The sequence below is a fragment of the Scatophagus argus genome, chromosome 17 (assembly GCF_020382885.2).
Source record: "Scatophagus argus isolate fScaArg1 chromosome 17, fScaArg1.pri, whole genome shotgun sequence".
NCBI lineage: Eukaryota > Metazoa > Chordata > Actinopteri > Scatophagidae > Scatophagus > Scatophagus argus.
The window spans coordinates 19,265,349-19,286,225 of record NC_058509.1 but is presented as its reverse complement, the minus strand read 5'-3'; the positions used below and the strand labels follow the sequence as shown (position 1 = coordinate 19,286,225).

The 20,877-nt window shown below is 41.6% G+C and overlaps 1 protein-coding gene across 1 annotated transcript in view; it reads left to right on the top strand.

Moving 5' to 3' along the window:
- The first annotated feature begins 9,669 nt into the window (after window positions 1-9,669).
- The window catches only part of foxo6b (forkhead box O6 b), a 40,340-nt gene continuing 29,132 nt past the window's right edge, over window positions 9,670-20,877 (top strand). The window contains exon 1 of the mRNA XM_046418170.1: window positions 9,670-11,188. Coding sequence (XP_046274126.1) covers window positions 10,691-11,188 — 498 coding nt within the window. The 5' untranslated portion in view covers window positions 9,670-10,690. The remainder of the gene's footprint in view (window positions 11,189-20,877) is intronic.

The window sequence follows — 20,877 nt, the reverse complement described above, 5'->3', positions numbered from 1 at the left end:
TTCTTTACAGTTTGTATGATTTGTTATTGGTATGAATTATATTTGGTCAGAAGCTGATTTACTCATAAAAATAGTCAGAGAATGTCACAAGCCAGGAGAGGAATAGCAAACATACTTGTAATAGACTTTGACAAGGCTATGAACTGCAGGTGAAGATTGACTTCAAAGGAACTTAATAAAGAAACCGGTATTTGTGGCAGTAAAATCAATGTTATTTTTTCCTCTCTCCCTTTTTTTTTTCTTTTTTCTATTTTTATACCAGTGGCTTTCTTAGCAAGAGACATTGTCAGATATTTATGAAACACTTGAGTGAGAGGGCTTTAATTGATATGACTGTTATTAGAATTCATCTATGCTTGATATTTGTATAATAAACTATAATCCATACCTCTCACTTGGCTGTGTGTGAAATGATGTGGAGGAGGATTAGCAGGTCCCTGGAGAAATCTCCCACTGAGCTTACTTTACTTTCATGTATTCACTTTTGTCTGCATGCTGCTAATGGTCCCATCTATGGCTAAAAAAAAAAAAAAAAAAATCTTTGAGAGTGCTAATTAAGTGATTTTTTTTTTTAAGCAAACTGATTTTGATAGCGTGTCTCTCGCACATGCTAAATGTGTCATTTTCTCCCCATGTGTGATGAAAACAGTCTCTGAAGATTTTGAGCACCTATCTATTCTTTCTTTTTGAATTATGTCCTGATTGGTGACAGGTTTTGCTTTTGAAATAGCTCGCCTTGTCTTTTCCAATGCAGTATGAATATTTTTTTTTATCACTTTATTTTTCACATTACTGCCGTACTGTGCTCTCTTTACAGCCATTAATAACTGTCCCTGCCACATAATGAAGTGTCTCAGTACCTGACAATATGCTGCCTGCTGCTAAACAAGACTCTAGACACCCTTCAGCAGCAAGGCATGCAGTCTTAAAATTATGTTGCTTTTCCACCAGAGGGCAACATGGTTACTATAATCCACAAACATCAGCCATGTCTCCTTCACTTGACACCCCTTTAAATGTAAATCACATTCCTTTCCTTACAACCGGATTTGTTTTGCAATATCATATGTCACTGACGGTCTCTTGTGACTGTAGAAATGTCATTTAATTTAATGGGAAACCCTCTTCACAGTCTCACATTTTAGATTATGTGCCAGAAGTGAGATGGTGATGGAAAATAGAAAAGTAAAGCTTTGCTTCATTTCAGATTTCTCTCTTATATTAGGAATGCAATCAGCTGTGCTGTATTATCTGCTTTTCCAGCTTTAGTAGAAGCTTCAACCTGTATTTTCTGTGCATTAAATTAAATATGAGAGCACAATGTTTCTATGAGTAACATACATAGCTTCCACCTTTAGGGGTCTCTCAAGCTCTTTGCAGTCCCTGCTGTCTAGCCAGTACAGATAAATGGCACCTCGTTAATCAAATCTGCATGAGTGCGCTCAGGTTGCTATGGCAATAATTATCAGAGCTGCCTAATTAACTTTCTCAATTGCTTAATGATATACGACCCTGTGAACTCCCTCATTTTTTTCCTCTCTAATCCAAGTTGTTGTGTTTTTATTCCTCCATTTTCACTCCCCAGTGTTAACCCGTGACCGCCAAGATAATAGAAATTATAGAGAAATTAAATTCAGCACCACATCATTTCCCGTCGGCCCACGCCAGCCTGTTCCTGGGCTGAAATGAACCGCTGGTGTCAAACTTCACATGCAGCACAAGCGCACTCTACTGAATGCCGACGCATGTAGCCGACATGCTTCTGGCCTGTACAGTGTGTGACTCGCATACTTTGTCTTCTGCAGTGACCTCATGTGACAGCTGACTGAAGGTTGGGAGCAGCGGTCCTGTCGTCCCTGATCAGCCAGGCGAAACTCTTGAGATACACCGAGACAGGGGGGATCGTACCTGGTGACACCCACCCTGCCATCCCCTGTCACAGCCGGCCCCCTGTACTGTCTACTTCCCTTCTCTACAGCCTCCTGTCAGCCTGTGGTCGCCTCACGGGTTGCAATCCACACCAAATGTTCTCAGTTCGTTTGTCAAATCTTTTAGTCAGAAGTTTAGGAGTTGTGCACGAGAAACAACTGAACTGGGCCAATGCTGGACTTTAGTTTAAAAGTCACTGTTCAACTAGTTTCACAAGCTTGTGCAACCATGAATAGACATGAAAAAGCACAAAGAAGAAACTTAAATTTTGCAGTCTCTTGACCAGAAAATGCTCCAGGCCATGAGTACTCTTCTAAAACCCTAAATTCTGGAACTGAACCTTTTAGAAAAATGGGCCACGGTTTGCTTCCCGTCTACTATCAACAGTCAAACTTTCCAAGTCCAGTCACCAGAACAAACTGATGACGATGTATTCTTTTGTAAACCACAGATATATTACATTTATGTCTTTCATAAGACTATCAACATTTCCGAAGTGACGAATTTCAAATATCTCGACGTGTATTTGAGCTGAGCTACTCATCCGGAGACGAGATGGATGCCAACAGCAGACCGAGACCAATCGACAGCTGAATATTTCTTTAATGAAACACTGGGATTTTACCAGCTGTGTTTGTGGGGAACCCAGGTATTTTAAGTTAAAATGTGATCTTTTCCTAACACTAATCAAGTGTACTTTGTGCCTAAACCTAACCAGACCTTAACCACATTGTCACAACATAAAATTAAAAAACTGAAAAACAAAGAAATGTAAAGTTTGAGTATATCCACTATTTATGAAAAGCACAAATTTAACATATAAAATATACAATACACAATACAGGCTTGGATTGCAGAAACACCAGCATTTAGTCGGGCAACTGGATCATCCGTTCAGGGCAAACTCCATCTGCTGACAAAGATCATGTGATATGTTCAAAACCTCCACAGGAGCTAATGATGAGAGTGTTTGCTCAACCCCATTTCCAGGGCCAAGAATGAGTTTCAACCCTCATCCTAGCTTGTTGTTCAGGTTGGAGGACTTGTTGGTGGAAGACCAGTTTTGCTCTTTTTGCTCCTCTCTGTGAACCCTCAGTTATGACGGCCGTGCAGAGGCCATGTTCCGCTGAGAAACTGCTGTCCAGACCCATGCCTGAGTTTTGGGATCAGTGCTGGGTTAGCAGACCGCAAGGCTTGGAAGAGTTCAAGTGATTAACTTTCTGCAACCACCATCAGGAAGCTTTATAGGACTGGGTCAAATCAAGCTTTGGCAAAAAAATCTTTTCACCAATGTCTGCCATATGTCTGGCACAGCCCTCTGACACAGTGTGATACCATTCCCCCTTTTATATCCACATAACCTAATTTCACAAAATCCTACCCCCCCACCCCCTTTTTTTGTTTTTGCTCAGAAGACCTAACCATGCTTTAATTGTACCTGCTTGCTTTTGTTGCTTTAAAGCCAGTGGAGAAAAGTGGCAGGAGAAAGATTATCTTCGTAACACCTCTGCACTGCATCACTGTGTATTTTTTTTCTCTTGTGAGTGGATTTCATGGTTGAGAGTGCAATTTGAAATAGGATTAACAGTAGGTGTCGGGTAGTGTTAGCTAAACCTCTTTATGTCAGGTATGGCAGAGAGAAGTCTGTCACTGCGTCTGCCTGAACCCTTTCACCACTGAACATTGCTTGAGGCGAATTCTTTAAATATTACTAAAACTGTATTTGTATTCATCAAAGGGTTGTGACACACAGGCAGGCACAACACAATGTTGTGGTTTCTACCTTTAAAAAGCAGAAGAAAGAGCACGTGTGCAATATCAGACAACCTCAACATGTACTGCCAGCATGGGAGAAAAATACAGCCTTTTGTTTTTTGGGGGAAAAAAACTCAAAAAAAGTGCTCTGTCTCTTTTCTGTCTCCGTGCCTCGGTGACATTGGGAGGCCACATGGTTGGCTGCGGCCCAGACCCACAGAGAGGATGCATTCCTGGGATGGCCATTGGCAATGTACAGGCTGAGATGCCCAACCCTCTGCTCCCACAGTTTCCGCACACAGCAGTGAGTCCCGCTTGAAAACAACAGTTTCGGCACTCTTATGTAACTGGGGTTGGTTGTGAAGAAAAGGGAGGGCTGGAGGGAGGGATTATGCCCTGATGGAGAGAAAAAAAGAGGGGAGGTTGTTTAAGGCTGAACACTGAAACAAAGTTGAGTACAGTAATCAACTTGCCCAAAGCTAGTGTATATCCAGACCCAGACTAAGTGCCACAGAGGCCAAACACAATGCAGGTTTCATTTTAAAAATGAAAAAAAATCAGTCTGTAGGTTTTTTTTTTCCTTTGAACTCTTTGTGCTGACTAATGACTTGTGTGGCTGCAGTCTTTGGAATTAAAAAAGCAAATACTTTAGTTAGTGTATTTGCCAGTCCTTGTCAACACTTGTGTGTTCATTCTTAAGGCTTTATATTACTGACAAAGTGACAATGTAGAATGTAACAGTAGTGACTAATAGTAATAAAATCACAGAATCATCACCCAACTTTGCCCTTCCTCACAATTCTATAGAGCCTTTGAAGTAACCCTTTCACATAGTGAGCCCCAGCGAGGTCTCTGCATCCTATTAACACAAGTGTCTCAGGGCCAGAAGGAACACGGAGGATGACTCCAACTGGTGGATGAGATATACTTCCCACATTTATTGGCTTGTGGAACACAAAAACAGAACACTACACTCAGTTTCCAAGGAACTTATTGACTCATGAATCAAAACACCAAATTGAAACAAACTTCATCTGCCTCCTTCAAGAGTTAGTTACTGATTAGCCACCCACAACACTTTCATCATGTTTAGCAATGCTCAGGTAAAGCTATAGCCCTTACAACACAACGATTAGCATAAACATTTCAACATTAAATTTAATAAAGGTTCAGTGCACCTAATCACTGTGAGATCATAGCATGGATAGCAATGTTTATAGTTTAAATTAAGTATTTTTAACGATACAGTGCTGGAGAACCTTCCTTAACTTGCCAAACCCACAAAACAAAAACCACTCTACGGTAGCTGCACAGTGCCAATAAGATTCAATACTATGGCAAAGCAAAGGAACAGAAACATATAAAATAACACAAGCATGCCAACTGCTCGCAAACATATAACTCACTCTCTTACATTAGCATCTTTTAGCTCAGTGTTTTGGTTTTATGACTCGCAACTTTACTGTTTTGGCTCACTCTTGAGTTCTCATTAACCTTGTTTCGAGCAGCAGCAGCAGGCAGCTGTTGTCAGCAAAAATGCTTAAACCCACAAAATATTACCTGTACAACACCAAATGACAGGCAGACACAAGCAGTGAGTGGAGGTAGAGGAGCATTTATCACCTAAACAGCCAGGAATTTGTGGAGGCCAAAACAGAGTTAAAAGGAGAATGAATGTTGGAGTTTGTCCATGAACACAATATCCGATTAATGCTAATGTTGAACTTTGCCTGCTATCTGTGTAAATCCAACATGTACAATATGTATGTACTAACACATTCAATATATATATATACTGATATATATAAAATATATCAGTGTTGTGTTTTCAGCTTTTCCCTTGCACTGTATAGCCAAATACTGCTTTCAAGTAAAATTCCAGTTTATTTAATCTTGTCTCTGATATTCATAGTTTTGTTTGAAGTTGAGTTTCAGTAAAACATTTTTCCTTGAAAAGCTTCTGATTCAAGGATCTTGAAGGTGCGAAAAGGTCTTGACCCATTTATTTATTGTGTTGGGTTGACATGAAGATACCTGTGGACAATAGCTGAGAAAGGCTCACCTTTCTGATTACATGAAGTGAAACAGATGAGTCAAAAACGTGTGGTGCAACCATCTCGTCCTCTCTGTTTTGCCTTATTGTGAGCACATCCCAACTTTCCTGATTGGAGGCGTTGGTAGCAGTAGCCAGTGTTACTCAACAGTCGAAAGCCTCAGGGTTTCCCAAGGCAGGGAGTGGCACCCCCCTCCGCCAGTAAACACATCAATAATCCTGCAGGTTGAATGACTGGCTGACTGGATAAGGCATGAAAATGAAGGAGGAAGACCCATGGAGAAAAGGCAATTAGTGTTCACTATGGTGTGCAAGGCCTTGGAATAGTTAGTGTTAAAAAGGAGGGTAAACCCTGACTCCCAGTTGGTGATAAGCTCAGTGCAAACAACTGCCAAGTGAAAATAAAAATCAATTTGTTTCTCAGAAAGGATTGAACTTATCTCTTTCATGAGGTTCTTTTCATGTTTTCCTTTACTATGCTGGTTTCATGAATTTAAAGAAGCAGTCAGATGTTTTAAAATGGACACTTCTGTGTTATCATCACATAAATATAAATTTCATCTCTTGCTGTCCAGTTACATGTTTAGCTTAATTTTAGCACAATAACAAGCAGGGGAACACTGCTAGCCTAACTCTGAGAAAAGGATAAAAATGTGCCTTCCAGCAGCTACAAAGCTTCCCTTCTCATGCAACATAGAAACACAACAAAACATTGTGGTTTACGCATTTCACAACAAGTCTCCATACGTAAATGACAAAGTGGGTCATGTCAGCGCCTTACAAAACAACCCACGTTGCTGATCAGCCATCTCAGTGGTTAAAGCTGCAGTCATTGATTTTTTTTGACCACTTAGAGACAATGGTACAAATTTAGACTTTGGTTTGGCTATAAACACAACAGTGACATATTATCACCTTATAAAATTGTTTTAGTGATTATGGCGCCTATTTAAGAACCCTGCAGACAGGCGGCAACATTAGCATTCATTTAGAGACACGTTCCTCGCCACCTGATGACAGCTAGTCGCCAGCTTTGTGTGCTGACTGTTTGGTGCTGTTCAGGTGGTGTATGTGTGTATGGGGGGGTGGGGGGTTAAAAACTTTTCTGCTGGAACCAGCGTCCTGCAGTTGTTGAGGCGGAACAGTAAAGTTACAGGCCATAAAACCAAAACAATGATGGTGAAAGTCTTTGTAGAGCTGAAGGGAACTGCAAAGTTGGGTGATAATCTTTTGTGGGTTTGTCACTATGAATGAACGCTCTCACATTATTAAATGGAGTCATTTGAACTATCGTTAATATAAAAAATATCAAATAGTGCAGCTTTAAGGTTTTTTTATACTTTAATGTAGCCTTATGAAATGCTGACTTCACAATGTAATGGCTACAGAATAATCACAGCTATACAGATCAGTTTTCTATAAACCTTGCTTTCACTATGCAGTTCTTTCTGCCTCCGGGCATTAAATCTCCAGGGAAAATGAAGTCCGACTGGTGATCCAGTCAGGTTGGCAGCCTGACATCATTTCTATCTTCTTTCATGTCTCCCTTTTGGAAGAAATGAACGAATAAACCGAGACTTTTGATCTGTGTTGTTGCTGCTCTGAAGAAAACAATTCACATTGCGACAGTGGTGTCAACAATAATACCACTTGGTAGCACCAAAGGTGTAAAGTTGTTCATTCCCACTTTAGTAAACAAAACTTCTTCAAGGCTGAGAAAAGACTGCAGTCATATTCAGAAGAAACCAATAGTTCAAAGTCACTGGGATATTGATAACACCAGTCAGTCATTATTTGTGCAACCATGAGAAGTTTCTTGTCAGGGGGGCACATGAATATTTTAAGTGTCTGAAGAATCAACCAAGGTTGTCCTGCAAATAAGGCAGCTTTGGTCTTACTGAAAGGCATTTTATTTCACTTGTAAGTGGGATACATGGTAGCAGTTTAGTCCCTGCTTTCAGCCTAGTGCTAAGCTAGGCTGACACCCTGGAGCAACATCATGTCTGCACTAATCACCCAGAGATGATACTGATATTATTCCTTTCATCTGACTATAATGACCAGCGTATTTCCCCAAATATTGGACTTCTCCTTCCAATGCGACGGATTTATGCCACCCCGAAAGACTTGTAAACAGATTTTTGGCATGGTGAGTTATTTACCTTTCTCTACATCCCTTCATTTGGGCATCAGCGGATGTAGAGATAAATATCGAGAGGCAGCTTGAAGGAGGTGGTAGCAACAGTCAATATGCATATCATCAATGTTTGATGCTGAGAAAACAGGGGGACAATGGATAAACATGAATCTCACACAAATACATTTGGCAGGATCAGTTAATCTGACGAGTAATTGCTGGAAATGAAACACTGATGGAAATATGTGGTTCTTGGAAGAGTTGAATGTTCAGGCTCTACTTCTAGTCGCTTCATATTTAGCACAAACAGCTACAGTATCTTTGACAAATCCACTCCCCCTGTGTGAAACCATGTAATTCTCCGTCTGCCTCGTGTCGTGTCCAGCCGTGTGACTCATGTTTCTCATGTTTACGCTGCGGCGGTACATCACCTAGCTATGATGACAAGGACTTTGCTGTAAGCCACAGCTGAACACCCTATATCCACCCTGCTGGCACAGCTTCAGTGTTTTCATTCCATATGATAGGAGTCACACCACATTCCTGTTACAACTTCTCTGCGGCGCATAAAAATCTCGTCTTGTAACCGCAGAGCCATGTGTTTTGAATTTTCCCTCTTTTTGTTCCCATTTACAGCATCTCTCTCCCCTCTTTCTTTTGCTCTCTCTCTCTCTCTCTCTCACACCCACAAACATTAATCGCTCGCTCTCTTCATGTTGATAGGCCTATTTAGTCCTCATGAAAGCATTCCATTTAGGTGCATTTGAGGTTATGGTTGTCACTGACAACCGGCTGTCAGAGAGTGGCACCCTCTATCAGTGTTGGGGGTTTCCAGAGGAGCTGAGAACACACAGAGCAGCTATTGATGGAGCCTGCTTTATGGACTCAGAGCATGTGACAAAGACGGTGAGGGGAGTTGGTAGTTTGATTCTTGGTTTAGGTTAGTTAATCTGTTAGATAACTAAACGTTAGGTGGTTTCATCAGCAAAAACTAAAACATAATATTGTAGAATTCTGGAATTTTACAACCACTGACAATGGACCTGAAAACAAAACCAAACGTCAGTGGATGGTAGAGTATTTACTTTCCTGTTGATGAAAAATTAACACAATGGCGTTATTTTGGAGAAATCCACTATGCTTTGACTGGATATGTTGAAATCTGACCTGAAATGACAGACCCAGAAATGTTTTCTTATGAATATGGAAAAGGTTTTGAAACAGCAAAGTCTAAATAAATTGAACAGAAAAACACAAATAATAATAATAATAACATATCAAGCCACTTCCTTTCGTTGCTGAGGGTGCATTGGAAGGACTCATGACCTCAGTATGGCTAAAAATCTAGGCTGTGGGGGAAAATACATGGATTTACTGAAGTAATTTGCAGCTATAAGATGTCTTACTTATGGATTACTGCTTTATGAATTCTAAATGCTATAAATCAAGGTTGAATTCTATGAAGCTGTAGGATCGCTCACTAATCTAAATGACAAAGAAACAGCATGTGCAACCTCCATAAGGGTTTACAAATTAAAAGAATAGTCATTGCCTTTGGAATTTCAGTCAGGCAAAACTTCACACAACAAGAAGAGGCCTTTGTGCTAACTGATATGATAACTCAAAAGCAAAGTAAACAAATAAATACACAAATAAATAGATTTTTTTAGCTTTAATCAACAATAATTGAGTGATTGTCACGTGTGAAAAAAATAGGACATAAAGATGACAAATCACAAGTACGTGGTTGAAATTGTCTATAAATGACTGCTTTTTGAAATTGTATTGTTGGGAATGTCACCCGCACACACACACACACACACACACACTCACTCACACTCCTCCTCCTCTGGAAACCTGTTCTGGAGGGAGTGACTTGATCCATGCGGCGTCCAATTATATGGAAGCAGCACTTATTCCACTTTATTCCAGGCTACAGTTAAGTGGCTTGAAGCCTTCAGAGACACACGGGCTTGTAGTATAAAGGCAGAGCAATAGGCAGAGAGACGGTACCCATGTGACATGTGAACGGAAAGCTGAAGACAAAGGTAGAAATATCTACTACAGCAAGTGAGGCGTCTGGCGGCGTGCAGTGGAGACAGAGGATGCTTCCAATCAAATCCACGAGGGCTTTTTTTTTTCCTCGTCTGGAAATCCACGGCTTCATATAAATGATTCATGAGAGCCTGTTTCTGTTTCTAAGGGAGTAATTGGTAATTGCGCTCGCAGTGAGTTTCAGCTGAAGCCGGTCACCAAACCAATCTGCAAAAAAAAAAAAAAAAAAAAAAAAAAGACGGTATAGTAAAGCTGGGATCAGAGCCTGGAGAAAATTACAAAGTCAATTCATTTGGGGGAGTTTGATAAGCGCTCCTATTAACCTGCACTGGACCTCATCTGTCAAAAGGATCAACTGTTGCTGCAGCCGGAGCGAACACAGAGACATTCTCCAAGTGTGTCTGGCTTTCATAATGGATGTTTGACCGTCACTTGGTCCTGCATGCAGCCACACAGCCGCTGTTGTGCAATTAACATGGAAGAGAGACTGATACTGTTGTTGATGCCTCGGATACACCTTCATCTGTCCTGATGTGATGCCACATTGTTGCGCTGAGGAGAATGATAATATCCCACACCGCTGCCGGCTTTTTCATACTGGCTGATCATCTCTCTGTGTGAAACAATACAAATCTGTTCTTTTTTTCTTTGTATAAAGGACCACTTTGGGCATTTTAACTCAGTGGCAGACGTCAACATTGACAGGCTTTTTGTTATAGTGACCTTGCCCGGTTTTGACATCTATTCAGCGGGAGATCATCATGCTGATGATGATGAAGAACAGCGGCATGGATGCGCATCAGGTTGATATCGATTCGGAATTTGAGCCTCACAGTCGTTCGCGGTCGTGCACCTGGCCGCTGCCGTGTCCGGATGATTTCCCCGGGGGAGAAGAGGCGAGCAGAGGTCTGGCCCTGGCATCGGTCAAAGTGGAGCAGTACAACGTGCCCGCATGCCGAGCCGAGAGAAAAGGCGGCGCACCGGCGGAGATCAAACATCCAGCCGGCGCCCCGGCCCCGGTTGTGGCCGCTCCTGCCTGCATGTCCGGGGCTGCGCTCGACGTGGCCGGCCAGCTGCGCAAAGCAAAGTCCTCCCGGCGGAACGCGTGGGGAAACCTGTCTTATGCAGACCTCATTACCCGTGCCATCGAGAGCGCCCCGGAGAAGAGACTCACCCTGTCCCAAATTTATGACTGGATGGTTCGCTTTGTTCCTTATTTCAAGGATAAAGGCGACAGCAACAGTTCAGCCGGATGGAAGGTAGGCCACATGAAAGAATTTTCTGACACCACATGGTGAAGGTTTTAGTGGAGAAGCTGCACTATATTTAGGCTTAGTCTGTGTCTGCAGCATAACTCCTTCTCTGCATATTTGAAAGCCACATAATTGAGCCCTGGTCCTAGCAATTTATGTCAGTGGCGTGTCCCCGTGTCACTCCACACTACAGTGTGTGGAAAGGGGCGGCAAGCATGGTTGGATGAGGGTTCACTGGGTTCATCGTATTTAGGGATTGCAGCCTGTGCATATAGGAGTAGTCACACGGAGCCAAACTCCCCCTCTTCCTCATGGTTCCATTTGGATAGACAACTATTACGCGTTGTGACGCATCGGCAAAGTGTCTGCTTCCAAGCCCAAGCTTCTCTGCGTTTTCGGGTCACACGGGGGACAAAGTGTGCCTCCGGTTCGATCTGGAGCGTCACCCATGCCGCCAGTGGGGTGCTTGGGATAAACCATTTGGACCCCCCCCCCCCCGCCCAAACCCTCACGCCAGCCAGCCTGCCATCCAGTGCGAGCACGTCGAATTACGCGCAGGCTGTGCGAAAGCATGGCACAAGGCGAGGGGTTTAAAAGGACAATAACAAGAGATGATGACATGGGGTGTCACAGCAAACAGATGTAACTACAGATTATCCCTTAAATGTAAATTAATATGAGGTTAATCTGATAGATTGGTTGCTGTAATCTACTTAAGTTTACCACCCATTCTGTGTGAGGATTAATGGTCTTTTGTTTCCAAAGCCAACAGCTTCCCCTCATACTCCCCTCTGTGTTTGATAGTTTTTTTTTTTTTTATAAATACCACTTTCTGAATACATAGATAGATGCATACATATATGTATGTATACACACACACACATATCCTCTTGTTTATGATCTTTTGTCCCCAGTGGGAGTTTCATCAAAGGCTACAAGGGTCAACACTGTAGTTAATGGGAATTTCTAAAAAAAAACCAAATGGATACACTCTGTTAAGTCTAACAGGGGAGTAGACTCAGTAATTGCCTTCTTGTTAAATTTGACAGCAGACTTTACTGGCATCGGTCTGTTAAGGAGATTGAAAAAGAGATGCATCGTTCAACATAATGACAACTTTAAAGATAGCTGGGAAACTCCAGTGATTTACTGTTTCACTGCTGCAAAGTTGGTGAACAAGCAGTAGTCATACTGAAGAAAAACTGAAGCAGCAGAGGCTGAGATCGCCTGACTTTTAGTCCACCGTTCTGAGTAGAGCTCCAGAAACACTCGATCGAGACGCTCTCTGCCCACTTCTTTCAAACCCCATGTCTCCAGTTTCAAAGGCAGGATTTCTGTGAAAATTTAAGTCTCAAAACCAAAGCTGAGATGGTGACATCACTGTGACATCATCAGGGTTATTTTTTCAAACTTGAAAACTCCCTCAGGGGTCTCAAAAGAGATTAAACAATTTATTTCCCCCAGGCTGAGCAGCACACCTTGTGGCAAGTAAACTGAGCATCAAGTGATCAAAAGGTGAAGTGCCCCTTTAAGAGATTTTTTTTTTTTTTAAATGCTTTTGAAGTTTGCTTTCCTGTGTGTTTTGCTTTTCTGAGGGCAATAGAAGGAATACAGAGGAAGAGGAAACACAAGCTGCAGTGGGCTTAACAGCCATTTCACACCATCTGTGTGTTTGACATTGAGTTGATCCAAAATCCTCTATCTGTCATGTTATCATATCCTTACAGCATTTTTTGACAAGTGCCATTGTCTCCCTTTTTCTTGTCCCTCTCACACAAGTTTTTTTTTTTATTCTATGCTCGACATCTCATTTGGCTCTATACCAGACTCCAACTGAGCAGCATTAAGACGCAGATTAATCTCAATAAAATCACCATTTGATTTAAGTCTGAGCGCAGCAGCAACAACCGCTGTCCAATCTTTATGTTATGGGGGGGTGTTTTAAAATTGGATTTAAAGAGGAGCTTAATTCCCAGGGCATTGTTTGTGCTGCCCAGGGATGCCCAGCTTGATACCTACTCCCCCCCTCCAGCTTTACTTGGAGGTTTTGATTGGCCGTCCTGGCAAAGGAGCTGATTGGCGGAGAGAGGCTCCAAGTTGAGGCAAAAAACAACTTGATTCAATCATAATAAACGTCCTCAACAGCACAAAGGAGAGAGACGAGAGCGAGTGAGAGACACGCACATGTTGGACTGTAACAGTTGGCAGCGATTTTAATGAGATTTGAAACACGGAGGTACAGAATCGCTCACGCAAGCACACACACACACACTTTTGCGTACAATATGTAAACACATTCCTGTATGTTTCTGCTTAGATAGAACAGTACTTGGGGAGGGATGGTGGGCGGGTGGGGATGTACAGTATATGGATGGGTGGTTGGATGGGGTGAGTGGGAGGGAAATAAGATCCAGTCAGAGTCTTGCTATTAAAAGCAGTCTTTAAGAGCTGTTGTGTAATCCTGTCTGAGAGCTGCTGCTCAATTCAGCCGCTGGGCTCTTTGTCTTCATCTGGGCCGGCAGCTTCTCCTGCCTCTTAATACTGCACACACACACACACACACACACACACACTGTACTCACACAGTGTTGAGGTGTCACTCACTTCTTTAAGTTTCAAGCGCTAAGGCTAACAGCAGTGTATTGGATTTGTTTCACGCGTTTCTCGAGTCCACTGGTAGTGTATGGATTTCTTTGCGGTCTCACACATGCGTACAGTACAGTGCTGCTTAAGCATCTGGCTGCTTACCATGATGACTATGTATGGATTTCTCTGACTGTGGTTCAGTAATTGTGGTCAAGTGTTTGGGTCATGTTTGTTATTGCATCTGAGGTGGGAGGCTGTGTTTGGCCATATGAAGTGAGTTCAGCTCTGTAGGTGTCATGGTGGCGGTGAAGCGGGGGTCTACGCTCTCTCTCTCACACACACACACACTCAGTGTTCTGTTCATTTCACAAGTGGCTCTGTGTGGGAATGGATGTGCTGAGCTGTGGCCTGTCTGTAGACTGTACTGTAGCTTCAACAGCATGCAGGCAGGTAGGAGCTCTCTGACTCTACCTGAAGGCTTTCCAGAGCAGCACGTTAGAGGCTCATCGTGGGTGTACGACTGTTATAATCAGCCTGTGATTTAATGAGCACACAGCAAACAAGCAGTGATACACACACAAGGATCAATTATAATTTCAGGAAAGCATTCAGTCTTGTTTCCAACTTAACACCTTCTTTTAGCTTGCACACGCCCCCTTCACAGATTAACTAAAGTGAATATACGTTCATTTACTAACTCAAAAAAGTGAATATAGTGATTAGTACCCTTTAAGAATATGATCTCTTTTATATCTAACACCTAGGAGACGGCTGTAAACGTTCATGAGCATTACTTTCAGTATTTTAACTTGTATTAGGCAGGTGATTTTCATCAGGAATTGTAATTGCTCATGAATGCACCATTTTGGGAGGCATTTGAATTGGTTTGAAGCTTTGTATCCACACAGACATCTGTCAAACTGATGCATAATCCCCTGCACACCTGTAACAGTCTGCTAATTGACAAAAACCCTGACAATGAATGAGGTTTGAGGTCTGAGGTTAATTTCAAATATAAATTTATCAGATGAGGTCTCTTTTCAACCATCCACTGTATGTGTTACGTATTCAAAACACCTAGCTGGGAAGATGGGTAATGTCCTGAATCACTTTGTCATTCATCATACTTACATGATAGACCTTCACTTGTTAACTCTGTAGTGAGCAGTACAATTTTTTTTTGTCTGTGAAGCAGAACACATTGGAAGTGGGACTCTAAGCAGAAAGTAACATACGTGCAGTGCAGACTACTTTTGGATGTTGCAGGTTTTTTGGTTGTAATAATGAACATAAATTTCATACTCAACACTCAAATAACATGTTGGAAGGTATAGAAGAGGGTGTCAGCTAAAGCGATTCATTAGCCTAGGAAATTGTTAAGGAATGGATAGAAATGCAGGAAATAGAGAAGAAACGCAGCTAGGATCTCTGCTTTAGGTCCATGCTGAACATAGATGTGCAGAGGATAATAAATGTATGTAAAGTAAATTCATGAGGAATTAGCTTCCATACTCAGTAAACACTTCTGTGATAAATTTATTAAACAATCTTTACAGCAACCTTTGTCCAGTATTTTATTTAGCAAGTCACTCAGTTATCCAAGAGAATATGGAAAACAGGCACCTGATCAGGAGTGGCAGAATTTTTTATTTTTATTTTGTAAGAATTCAATGGTGATGTACTGTAGGACACTATGTGTACTCAAACTAAGACTTTGTACTTTCACAGGACAGATTTTTCTGTCTGTTCTGAAGTGGACTGGGCTTGAGTGGAAAAATATGTCAAATAACATACCTCAATGATTTGAAACAAAGTTTTCAGGGGTTTGAAGTTTTAAGATAGGAAATCTAACATTCTACAAAAATGATCTACCTTCTTCTATATTAGAAAGTAAATAGAATATATACACAGGAACATTGTTTTATTTAAAATTTCAAAAGACATATATCAGCCCTAAAAATAGTTACTGTGATTTTAGATTGGCTTACCTTCTTTCATATCACTCTTATATCACAATTACTGAGAGCAGAAGTGGATCTTTACCTCTAATATTCTGTTAATCTACTTGTAATGCATTCCAATGCACTTCACATAAAGTATCAACCGCCCACGCTGATGGCCATCACCTTGTTCTGCTGAGATTCCACTTACAGAAGATAGAGATGGAGAATAAGGTGCACAGCACTGAGAGAGAATAAAGAGGAGGCAAGAAGACATTTTGAAGAACAAGGTATTATTTGTCCTGCCAATAAAACCTTTTTTGAATTGGATTCCGAATCGAGTGGGAGAGGGAAAGAGGCGGAGGGAGAAAAGATAGAGCGAGTGTGAGAGTGGTGGCGGTGGCCCCTGCTGCTAAGCACATTGATAGCAGCCTTAATGCCTGTGATGCTCCAGCGCCAGCCGAGACAGAGGGGAATTGGTTGGAGATGGTAGAACAGGCTTAGAGGGTTCCCTGTGCCAGCTGGCCTGGCACTGGCTCAACAGAAAGCCCTCTGCACTGCTACACAGTTATTGTTATTATCACAAAGGCCCAGCAGAAGGAGAGGCAGTTCACGAGTTGGCGGGCTTGGCGCTGGGTTAACCGGGGGCGGGGAATGGGAAGAGGAATTTGGAAGGAGAAGACGGTTGGTTGTTGAATCTAAGACTATGGTAAAACTCATCAGATCAGTCCTGTGAATGGGGAGACAACAGTTGGGCAGAGTCGTCAAGGGCTTGAATGGAAAGGAGGCCATGTGGAGATGGACAGATTTTGATCCGAGAGGATCAGTTGCCTTGTCGGTTGATGCTGAGCTACAAAAGACATTAGAATAGAAAATATCACTTCAATCTGGAGAAGGGCTGGGATGTAAACAAGGAATGCACCGGCAGTGGAGGCGGGGTGTTCGCTGCTTAAATGAGTCATAGTGGTTGGAATAGAACATAATATTCTCGCCCTCAGCCCTCACACTTCAATCAGTTGGAATAAATCAGCTGGAATAAAATGTTGAGAAACATTCTACAGACGGAAATTCCAGAGAGAAAACCGAGTCCAGACACACAACAGTCAGTTAGGCAGGCGGATCTTGGGAATTGTGCCTGGTGGTGTGTCGTAAAATGTCGGCCCAGCACACATTCTCTCCATGTTGTCTACCAGACCTCAGGGCTTCAAAATGTTCTGGTGTCTGGCTCGGACGATGAGCAGAGTGCTATTCAAAAAACATTCAGTCCTCTGTCCTCACTGACAGACTGTGACTCAGGAACAGGTCAGCACATAATGTTGTTACGCTGCTAACAAGGCGTTCAGTGACCATATCAGAGGCTCTCTGCCATCTTTGCTCATTTAGTATTTTTGTATCAAGGAAATTTGGCAATATTCTCAAATTACCATTATTTTATTATTATTATCTGTTATTATTTGTTAGCTATTATTTTTCTTAGCTACCTAACAATAGACCATATATAATTAACATCTGGCTGATCATTTTTAAATGTCTGCCATGTGTTTTTTTGTTTTAAGTATTTCTCTTACCTTTCAGGCAGCCATTGATCTCCATTCATTTTGATACAGTAAGAAAATGAATCAATCGCATCTATTTTACATCACAATTTTGTTGACTGCTGCAGGCAGCAATTGTTTCCCATTAACTTCCATCTGAAAACCTATTAGCAGACACTTGTTTTTATGCAATCCATCACGATGTTCTTCACGTCTGCATTAATGTTTCAAGCTCTGTTGCTTTATTGTTGTCACTTCTTCTAAAACTTGAATTTGAATAAATGATAATTAACACGTGATTTGTTCACATTCAAACACAGTCATCTCATTTTGAATAAAATACATCACTCTAACGCAGACTTTAATGTTATTAATTATGTAACATAAGAAAGTTTTAGAAGTCTGCTAAGTGATTTTGTCTCCTATTGGATATAAATGGAAAACAATGGCTGCCTGGAGCACAAGACAAAATTCATTCAAATTTCTATGGCAGAACTACATGGTTTGCAAATCACTATTTGTGATGTGTTATATATGTAATATATTGACTGTCATACCATGTGGAAATTAAAAGAAATGAGTGGATGCTTTGAGCAAAGACTATATGTATCTAAAATTTGTAAAACACAATTCTATGCTTTGGAAAATGGCTACTGGTAAATTTGTAGTAACACTGTTATAGTAGTGACTTAACATTTTGGATAACCTCAAAAGTTGAGCATCACAGAAGGAATTGCTTTTGAAATACAGTCAACCTGTCTCAAACAGTTCTCAGCAGCATCGAACTGATTATATTCCCACTGTAAACAGAGAAGAATGTTATAACATAAATGCATCTGAACTTCTTGCACAAAATTTTAATGTGAATAACGAGAGCCCCCAACTTTCTGTACGTTGTACTTATACTTTGCACCAGTTTTAATAAATCATCATGCGCTCACACTGTGTTTATTTATAATGGGCTTTTGATGCTTTATAATGCCTTATGAGCACCACTTCAAGTAATGTGTTGGCCTGATTTTTACTGCAAATGGGATTAGTTTTCGAGTTCCTGCACACACCAAAATGGGTTTGATAGAGGTTTGTAAGGATCTGAAGATTCTGCGTGTGTGTTTTTGCGTGCGCGTGTGTGTGTGTGTGCATGCATCTGCTCCTGTTGTTGTATAGTTAGGCCTGATGGGAGTCCAGGTCCGGGGGGTACAGCTCTAGTTAATAATTCAGATGAGGCTCATTATCAAGGCAGCGCAGATCTCTCTCTGATTCCACCTTAATTGCAGGCAGGATGTGCCTCTCAGACACTCTCAAAGTCACTCCCCCTTCTGTCTGCAGCTGCAAATGACTACCACACACACATACACACACACACACGCACACAAAGATATCCTCTAGCTCTCTTCCAGACCTCCCCTCTTCACGGCAGGTCTCCTCGCTGAGATCAGGTCAGTATGTTTGCAAGAGCAGGTGAATGGACGTTTGGAGATGGGCAGATAAAGCCCACTCAGAGCATATGACTATCACTGAGTATCGACTCCAAGGCCAGGCATGTGCTCCTATTATGAGTCACTTACATTTTTAATCAGATCTTCATGAGGGCTTTCTCCTGTTGGAGGGCTCAGCAAACTAAGATGGATGGGAGGTAATCAGCTGGAGGACAGCAGCTCTGTGATTAATGCTGCTGGAGACTGAACCTCTCACCGCCACGCTGGATGACCTGGATCACGGCTTTTCAACCTGAAATCTTTTTGTAGAATTGAAGTGAGGAGGGTGTGTAAAAACAAGAGAACGGTTACTGTTTGACAAATAGTATCTGATTTATGTTTCATTGAAATAATGACCCGGCATTTCACAATCACGTTACCATACAGATTTCCAACAGGTGACTGTAGCAGACAAGCAAGATAAAATCCAGACAGACGGAACCAATTTACAATAGCTAGTGGGATGTAGATGTAGATGTAGAACTCTTGACCATCTTCCATTGTAGTCATGGACAGCTGCTGCTCTGAGATGATGCAATGTTGACAACAATAATGAGGTATGTCTTTTTATTAATCCTCGGTGACTTTTTTGCCCACAAATGGAGCAGAACATTTAACCTTACAATTTGGGAGTGTCAGTTATACTAATTATCATATAATGAATATGCAACTACTTAGAAACAGCTGGAATTCACTGGTCTGAAACAAAACAAAACACTGTAAAAAGTAAATAGTTCAGCATAAGAAAGCAAAAGTATTGTTGCATTAGGCCCAATGACTGAGTCAATTCACAAAGCCAAACAAAGTCTGGACACATTAACATGTAAGATATAAATTGTAGGGAAAAGCATTTTTAAGATGGATTTGATACACAAAGATGCTGGAAATGTTAAAATTAATGGTTCCTGTGGTCAAACTGTATTTTAGTAGAAAGCTACACTCCATCAGTTTACAGTACTATCAATCACCCCTAATGCGTATTGTTCGCAGTACAGTTCAGTCATGTTCAGGTGATGTTCAGCATCAATCAAGCCACAGTCATTTGCTGCCAATTGAAACCATTTTCATTAAATATGCCAGTAATTGCGCTTTGATCATAGCTGATAAAAACCAGTTGAAAATTAAAGCCATTAGCTCCTTAAAAACAGGATCATTTGCTGTGTTTTAACACGAGGTATTTGCTCATTGTCTTTGTTAGAAAAGTCTGTTGAAGCAGTTGTTACACTGGGGAAGGTGTCTGCTAACGATGTCAAGTTGAGCGCAGACGCAGGAAAAGAACATGCCCACTGTCTATTGTCAGCACAAAGAAGGGTCAAGGAAGAGTGTTTTCACGTAATGAATATTCATCACTCCAACGACATATTTGGACAAATTACAATAAAAGCCTTTCAAGCTGGTGCTTAGTGGCAATAATTTACTGTCTCTTCATTTTGGAGATTATTAATCAAACATCATTAAACTGCTTTAAGCAGATTTACATTGCGGTATGTACAGATTGCACAATTTGTGTGTGTGTGTGCGGTTTGCTGAGGGCAGTTTAGGAGGCAGGCAGAGGTTAGCAGCGTAAGACGGCCTCTCAGTGGATTTCTGTGTCGGTTTGATGAAAATAGGTCAGGATTCAGAGTTGGGCGTTTAGCATTCTGCCCATGTGATGGCTGACGCTGAGCCTGACGACAGCTAGCCTCGAATGAACTCCAGACTCTTTCTGTCTCTGTGTCGTCCCCCCCCCGCCCCGTCCCATCTTCCACCCTCCCTGTTCCTCTGTAATATAAACTCTGTCTTGTTGTCCTCTGTCTCCCTCTGTACTTCTACTGTTTCAAGCTCACGTAAAGAAATTCAAATCTGTGGCCGTAGATTACGTCTGCTGCCCCAAAGAAATTGCACTGAAATCCACAATAGTCTGTGTCTGTTACAATTTATGTGATTTAGATGCACTTTTAAGTATTGTAGTCCCGCTTTCGAGAAAGAAAATAGATGTGCTGCAAAGTTTTATGAGGATAATATTTCAACCGTGGCCAGCGGTGACCTAGCTTAGCATAAGGTCTATCATACGTTTGGTCACCACTAGAAGGGCTTGATTTATTATTCTCCTACAGAGCAGGCCCTCATCTCTCATGACTGCCATGCTTTAAAAATGACTGTAAAAGGAGAATTCA